The following is an 8,240-nucleotide window of genomic DNA, read 5'->3' as shown; positions in this document are numbered from 1 at the left end:
TCCTTCATTCTAACCAATAGAAGGCACCAGACAGCAGGGTTCTACTGGCCTAAACCATAGACTGGGTTGACCCAGAGGTTCAAAGAGTAGAAAAGCAGGTCATGCCCCGCCTTTATAGGGGGGCAGAAATGCAGCTTAACCTGGCAGAGGGGCTTACAGCAGCCTAGGAGCCCCTTCTTCTCCGGGGTGAGAAAGCTCACTGCCTTTCCCTGCCCCAAGCTGCCGTGGTGCAGTCTGTTACCTTGGAGACCAGCTAACACTTATCTCACGGGCAAGCTGCACTGTAGAATTATTTGGAGGAGCTTGGAGCAGATAAAGTGGGAGCCAGGACAAGAGAGGTCCTGCTGTGCCCTCTTCTGGACACAAAGAAGTCCCATAAATGAAGAGGTGAGTCTCCCAAGGGTTGGCAAGTGGGAAGAGCATCGGCCAAGTGAGAAAGATGTGTGTTAGGTGCTGGGGCTCTGTGGCAGATACCAGGGCAGCTTGATACGGAGCAGTGCAGGGAAAGCAGGACTTCCACAGCTTCTACTGTGGAGCAACAGTAGCACACAGGACTCTGGGTTTCTTAGCAGACAGACGGGGTAACGGGTGTTTGTGGGTGCAAATGGTAAAGTATGTGAGCAGGGGTTGCCAGGGAGCAGAGAAGGGTGTGGTGAGGTGGAGAAGCAAGTGAGGAATTGATTCTGAAGGAATGGCAAGCCTTGGCTCTCAGCCCCAAGGAACTTGGTAAGGTTCTGTGCAAGAGCAGTAAGGGAAAGTGCACGTGGCTCAGTTTGGTAACATGGACTGCACGGGAGCACTGGAGAGAGGGCTCAGCAGGTGAGAGCACTGGCTGTTCTTCCAAAGGACCCAGGCTCAGTTCCCAGTACCCACATGGCAGCTCACAACTATCTGTGACTTCAGTTCCAGGGATCCAGTGCCCTCTTCTGGCCTCCTCCAGCCCCAGGCATAAACATGATGCATACACATAACACGCAGGCCAAATGATCACACACATGAAATAAAAATAAAATCTTAAACCTACAGTAATACAACAAGCCCTGAGCCAATGACATTGCTCAGCCGATGAAGGCACTCCCCACCAGTCTGACAACCTACCTCTAATTCCTGGAGCCCACATGATGGAAGGAGGGAACCAACTCCTCCAAGTTGTCCTTTGACTATAGGTACACGTGTGTGGTACATGCACATACACACACACACACATGTGCTAAATAAATATAAATAAGTGTTAAAAATGTAAGCCCTCCAGATGGCTTTTTCATGAATATTTGGAAGCATCCTAGATTCAGATGTTAACCGACTGGACTGAAGCCTCTTTTATCTAATAACTCCAGTAACAATGTGCCTTGACCAAAATGCTAATCCGCCCACGGGATCAGTTTAAACGTTCTCCCCTGGTCCCAAGAGCCACCCGGAGGGCGATGCATCCCCAGTGCTCCCCCTTTGCCGAACTCCATACCTGCATTGATAGAGGATGGTCACAGTGACTGGAAGATGAAAGCTAAGGCTCCCTGGAACCTTCAGACAGCTGCCTGCCCTGGACAGGAGAGCGGGGAGAGCCAGGCCACCCTCAGAGAGAAGAGGGGCCCTAGGTCCTCATGAGTTAGGAGCACAGCATTTTCAATTTATTTATTGTCCAAGACAGGATCTCGCTGTGTAGCTCTGGCTGTCTTAGAACTCACTGTGCACACCAGGCTAGCCCCAAATTCACAGATGCCTGCCTACCTCTGCTGATAGAGGCATGCACCACTAAATTCCGCAAGAAGAGCGTTTTTAAAAACTCTCTTCCTCACAGTTTAAAAGTATTTTCCCAAAGAAGGTACCTTGAGTGGCTAGTTGGCCCTTGGGGACATCCCGGCATTCTCCTGTACTTGGGCTTTCTCCTTGTGGTAAGATTTAGAGCCAGGGGACAGGCACATGACGTGCACCGACAGCAGGGGAATCCGGAGCCCAGGGGGTCGCAGGCTCTGTGGATTAATGGGGAGGCCCCACTGTCTCCCCACGGCCCCCCTATTGCTGTGCCACCCTCCCTGCATTGATCCAGTGACTCTTGCTGAGTGGCTGCTGCGCCCTAGGGATTGTTTCACGCCCGGCAGCCCAGCGGTGAGCAAAGTTCCTGCCCTCGGGTGCCTTCAGGGAGAGGAAAGGGCAGGCGGTAAACACCGAGGAGGGGAGGCGCTGACCCACGCTGCAGGGAAGGGTGCGGCAGAGCAGAGGCGCACCCGTTCCTTCGTTAGGCGCTGGCAGACAAGCTTGCGCCTGTGCCCAGGCCAGAAGGAAAGGCTGTGTCCTGTTCACCTCTCCCTCCCCCTCCCCCACCTCCCAGGATCGGCACCCTCTGGACCCCCAAGAGCCACACTACAAAAGTACACGGGATGTATGTCTGCTTCCGGTCCATACTGAGGTGCCTGAAGGTGCCTGGTACAAACCCGTTACCTGGGGAAAGAGAGCCTCAGCGGAGGAAGTGCCTCCATCAGACGGGCCCCGTGGGACACTATCTTGATTAATGATTGACGTGGGAGGGTCTGGCGCACTGTGGGTGGTGTCACTTCTGCGCGGGTGGTCCTGGATTGTGTAAGAAAGGCTGAACAAGCCGTGGAGAGCAAGTAGTTTTCCTCTGTGGCCTCTGCTTCAGCTCCTGCCTTCACTTTCCCCGTAAAACTAAAACAAGCCCTTTCCTTTCCCAAGTTGGTTTTAGTTAGTATTTTGTTTGGGGGTGGGGAGTATTTTAGTTCATACGAAAAAAGAAATTATTTTCCCTTTTATTAAACATTCATTTTTCATGCAATGTAATCTAAATACAGGTTCCCCTTTCTCAACTCCTACCAATTTCTCCACATCAGTGTTTTGTTTTGTTTTTTGTTTGTTTGTTTGTTTGTTTGTTTTTTCATAACAATAGGAGAGCAAACTAGGACAGTAGTTTGCTACATTTGTCGTTTTTGGTATTCTACAGAGAATTTTCACAAGGTCTTTTTTTTTTTTCTTCTGCTTTGGACAGTAGAGTGGCTGAGTTACAATTCTTATCTCATCCTCAGCTGAAACACCAAAAGTCCAGTGCGCTCTCTGAGCATACTGCATTGTTAGCTTTATGTAGTCAGCCCTCATCCATTTGCCCACACAAGTCACCCCAGAATCCACCAGATCAGGCCTATTAACTCACTCCAAACTGCTAATACTCCCCAGGGAAAAGGGATGGGGACACTGGGGGTTGCCGAGGTAGGGGTTCGGGGGTTCTGGAATGTTTTCAAAGTCTGTGCCATAGGGATGGCCTCCAGTAGGTCTGAGAGAAGCCAGGTACATTACCACTTTGTCCTGGTGTCCCCGAAGACAAGCAACCCCTGAGTAAAAGGTAAAGGTCCCGAAGGAACTGACAAGCCACCACAAGCTGAGGCACACAGAGTTCATGGTGAAGGCACAGCCCTGCTGAGCTGCTCCCAGCCTGTGTCTTAGAGTTTGGTGAGGCAGGAGGGAAGGATGAAAATGACAGAAATATAAGCAACTGATTGAACACACTGGATAATCATCGGAATTGTAAATAAAAGTAGAATAAAATAAGAGGCCAATGGGAGTGGTTGGACAGAAGAAGGGGTTGGTGAGGGAGGGAAAACTGCTCAGCAGTTTCGAGCAGAAGTGGGGAAGGTAAATGCCGAAACACATTGTGTAACCGGATGTGGTGGCTTACCTCTTCAGTTCCAGCCCTTGGGTGTCTCTTTGTGAGTTCAAAGCCAGCCTGGTCTCTCTAGTGAGTGCCAGGAGAGCCAGCACTACACAGTGAAAGCCTGTCTCAAAAAAAAAAAATCAAAACATTACACATGTATGAAAATGTCATAATGAAGCTCATTATTATATGTAATTATATATACTATTAACACCTGTGGAAAGGGAGGCAGAGGACAGAAAATGCCCTAAAAGAGACCAGGGTAGATGGAGACATTTGGGAGAGCTAAGAGTTGATGAGATTAGAGGATATCGGGAGTAAACTTCAAGAACAGACTGAAGGTTTTGGCTCAAAGACGGTGGCTTCTCTAAACCAGAGAACAGAGGAAGGAGGCAGGTCGATGGGAACATCACAGTTACATCTTGGATGAGGCGAGTTTAAAATCTCCAGCAGAAATATCCAAAGCCAGAGAACACTGTGAGAGCAAGATACAGCCATTGCCTGAAAAGGAGTGAGGAATTACTTATTCTGAGCCAGTGTAAGTGACCACAACCCAGCAACGAGGATTCAGGTAGTCTGTCTTGAGCAATACATTCCAGTGTGTAAGCGCTTTTATGAACTTTCATAAGCAAAGAATAAGAGTCTGGAGTTAAGGCATTTTCCAATGATATTGGAACGTCAGGTGGATAGGTTACAGCTAAGTGGGGGAACCTATAGCTATTATCAGATGATATTCTTGGCTTTTAGGTTTGTGGAATCTAGTGTTAATCCCACCACATGAGAGTAAAGACCATTAGCCAAATTTATTGCAAGCTTTATTATATGTACACAACCTGTAAATGCAGGATTTGAGAAGTCCGCCCCATACATAGGAGAAGTGGGATTTTTTATAGCCCCCAAACTGCAAGGCTTGGAGTTTCAAGAGTTAGGAGATTTTCAGATGTTGGTTACATAGGAACTTGGCAGAATATCTCAGAATTATTTGGTTTATCAGGGTGAATGTCAGGATAGAGCCAGAAAGTGAGTCAAATTCCAGAAAATGGATCAAGACATGATCAAACTTTTTACAAAGAAGAGAAGTGAACTTATTTTGACTTTGTAACAAGATGGCTTCTAATCTTAAAATAGAGTTAGCCTGGTCCATCAGCTAAGAATCTCTTTAGTTACAATGGGTTTGCTTGGTAGTTGAAAGAATGTTAGGTCAAACACTGTGAAGAATTAAGTGAACTAAAAACTGCCCAAAGCTGGACATGGTGGTGCCTGCCTTTCATCCCAACAGTTTGGAGGCAGAGGCGGGTGAATCTCTGGGAGTTCGAGGCCTGCCTGGTCCAGAACAGTGAGTTGCAGCACAGCCAAAGGCCACACTACTGGGAAACTCAACAGAAAAAAAAAAAAAAAAACTAAAATAATTTTATTTTAAATCCATTCTAACCCTCCACCGTCACAAAGTTCTGATCAGTCCAGTCAGCCTTGCAAAGTCTCTTAACAAGGATGTGATTTGGGGACGAAGAGATGGAGGCTGGGAATGGGGTTAGTGGGGAGATGGAGGATCTTCAGAATACCAAGATCTGGAGTCACAATGAGATGTCTGTGTTTTTGCTATTAAAAGTGAGAGTCATTGAGGGTGGACAATAGTTCAAATACTGAACATGTGTTAAAGTGCCTAGAAAGAATGGAGAATTAGTTTTTGTTTTTTTAACGTCAACACGACACAAACTAGTCACTTGGAAAGAGTAATTCTAAATGGAGAAGATGTCCCATTCAAAGCTGCCCGGAGGCAAGTCTGTCATGCATTTTCTTGACTGATGACTGATGTGAGGGCCTAGCTGACCAGGGATGATGCCACTCCCCGGAAGGCCATCCTGGGTAGCATTAGAAAGCAGGCTGACCAAGCCCTGGGGAGCAAGCAAATGAGCAGTGTTCCTCCATGGCTTCCAGGTCCCTGCCTGGCATTCCTGTCCTGACTTCCCTCAGTGACAGAGTGTGATCTAGGTTGTAAGAGGAAATAAACCTTCTCCTCCCCAAGTTGCTTTTGGTCACGGTGTTGTATCAAGGCAACAGAAACCCTACGACAAGGATGGTATGCACTACTTAGCCTCGGAGAACATCACTTAGAAGGCACACAGAGAGAAGAGGAGCCTGGGGAGGAGCAGGCAAAGAGTGAAGACGCGCCTGGGAATGGCTCCACGGAAATTGTGCGAGGAAATAGCCATCTGCCCACTTTTCCTACTCGCGTCTTTCTGTTGGTGTCGGGCTGTATCTACTGGTGAAGGAAAAACAACAACAAAAACCCTAAGCCCCAGGGCTGCCTTTAAACTATAAAAATAAAGGCACCAAGACCTTTTAAATTTCCCAAACTTAGGCCTGGGCAGACTCTAAACTATCTCACTAAACTAACCCAGCCACATAACTATCCTCTCACTGTCCACAAACGTCTTGTCTTCCTTGCGACTCCTCGTGAAACCGCTCTTTCTCTTCCCTTTCCAGAGTTCCTATCTCCCTACCAGAAATTCCCGCCTTCCACTTCCTGTTTTTCTGCCCCGTTAATTGGCCAATCAGCTCTTTATTGACAGCTGCTACACCCATCCATAACATTCCTCCACATCTTTCTGGTCTAGGTGTGTGCGCTGGGTCACTCACTCTCAAGTTTAACTTCCCTGAGAAAGGGTCTGCTTGCTCAGCCTTAGATACCTGTCAACCATTGCCTTAGCCAGGGTTTCTATTGCTGTGTCGAAACACCATGACCAAAGCAGCTTGGGGAGGAAAGGATTTATTCAGCTTCCAAGTCAAAAGTTCATCATCCAAAGAAGTCAAGAAAGACACTCAAACAGGGCAGGAACCTGGAGGCAGCAGCTGATGCAGAGGCCAGGAGGGCGCTGCTTACTGGCTTGCTCCTCATGGTTTGCTCAGCCTGCTTTCCTACAGAACCCTGGACCACCAGACCCGGAATGGCATCACCCATAATGGGCTGGGCCCTCCCCAGGAATCACTAATTAAGAAAATGGCCTCCCGGTTTGCCTATAGCCTGTTCTTACGGAGGCATTTTCTTAATTGAGGTTCCCTCCTCTCAAATGACTTTAGCTATGTCAAGTTGACATAAAACTAGCCAGGGGAAAGGGGCAGCGTCTGTCTCTTTAGACTACTTCCTGCTGTTTAGGGATGTCTTTCTTTGGGGCAAGTTTCATCTTTGTTTCAGGATGTGTCCAACTTTTCGTCAAACGGCAACAACAGCAGCCAGGAGCAAGAAGCCGCCTCTTTCTTCCTCAAAGCCCCAGTCCCCCTCTCTAGGCTCTGGCTATTATTCCCTCTCTGAGTCCCCTCGACTAAACTATCTGCAGCTGGCCAAGATCACGCCCCTCTCAGAGCCCACACGAGGCAAACTGTCTGCTGCTTGGACCATCTAAAACAGCTCCATCGCCCACACCTGGGATTAGGACAAAAACATGTTTACATGACATAACCGAGTTTTTAAAGAAACCCCGACTCCCACTACACCATCCCTCCAACTCTCCTCATGCCCCCATCAGGCTGATGGCCTCTTTTTCTTGTATTATTGATGTGTGTGTGTGTGTGTGTGTGTGTGTATACACAAATATATAAATACAACTGCTAAGTTCATTTTCGTGTGTGTCTACGGTCTCAGGGTCGACTCCTCTACACTGGAGGCTAATTCTCATTCTTCAGGCAGACATTAGTTTCCTGTAGTTCTTTATGGAGTGGTGGTGACCTCTCAGAATCCTCCCTCCTTTGTGTTAACGTGTCCATTGCTATGGCCATTGTTCGGCCCTTGTCTATGCAGCCGTTTCTAGGGGAGACCTTCATAGCCGACTCCCTGGTACTCCCACTCTGAAAATCTGTCCACCACCTCTTCCACAGTGTCCCCTGAGCTTTAGGTGCAGGAGCTGTGACGGGGATTGAACCACTGGGGGCTGGAAGCCCCATGACTCATCTCTGCATTGTATCCAGTCTCCTGTGTGGGTCTCCACCTGCGGTAAAGGAAAGCTTCTTTGGTAAGGGTGGGAACCTCACCCATCTGTGGGTAGAAGGATGAGATTTAGAACACGGTGCGAAATTAGAGCAGTGTACTTTGCTAGTATCTATGGCAGTCTTAGATTCTTTTTTAAGGTCCTAAGGTCCGTTACCTCACTCGCCCCAGGAAGCCAGCGAGGTTTCCAGCACCAGGCCTGATATCCCTCCTGTTGAGTGGGCCATCAGTCCCATTACACATGAGTGCTATTTACTGTACTTTTGCAGACATCTCTCCATGCTGGCCATTGCTTGCCAGCATGGCCACAGGTGTTGTACCTGAGCAGAACTGTTTAGCGGCTTCCCTCCCTTGGCAACTTGTACAGTATTTTCCAGAAACACAGAAGCTAGGTTGTCAGAAAGAGGCTATCAGGTCAGTCAAGGTTGAATCATTCGAGTCTCGTGTCCTGTGTGTGCTGGGTCTTCATCACTAAGGCCTCACCCTCAACCCCTGAGAGGCAACCAAGGGCTGTGTCAATAATCTCTATTGTTTGGGGAGTAACTTGGACTACCATAACCAACCATTCAATAGGAGGTTTCTCATACCTAGTTC

General features: G+C 48.2%; 1 protein-coding gene across 1 annotated transcript in view; it reads left to right on the top strand.

Annotated features, from left to right (window-relative positions):
- The first annotated feature begins 265 nt into the window (after positions 1-265).
- Positions 266-8,240, top strand: part of Vwa3a (von Willebrand factor A domain containing 3A) — a 53,405-nt gene continuing 45,430 nt past the window's right edge. Inside the window, exon 1 of the mRNA XM_021635692.2 lies at positions 266-387. Coding sequence (XP_021491367.2) covers positions 380-387 — 8 coding nt within the window. The 5' untranslated portion in view covers positions 266-379. The remainder of the gene's footprint in view (positions 388-8,240) is intronic.

Source organism: Meriones unguiculatus, chromosome 14 (genome assembly GCF_030254825.1).
Source record: "Meriones unguiculatus strain TT.TT164.6M chromosome 14, Bangor_MerUng_6.1, whole genome shotgun sequence".
NCBI classification, from domain to species: Eukaryota; Metazoa; Chordata; class Mammalia; order Rodentia; family Muridae; genus Meriones; species Meriones unguiculatus.
The sequence above is the reverse complement of the archived record's forward strand: the minus strand, read 5'-3'. Positions and strand labels throughout refer to the sequence as shown.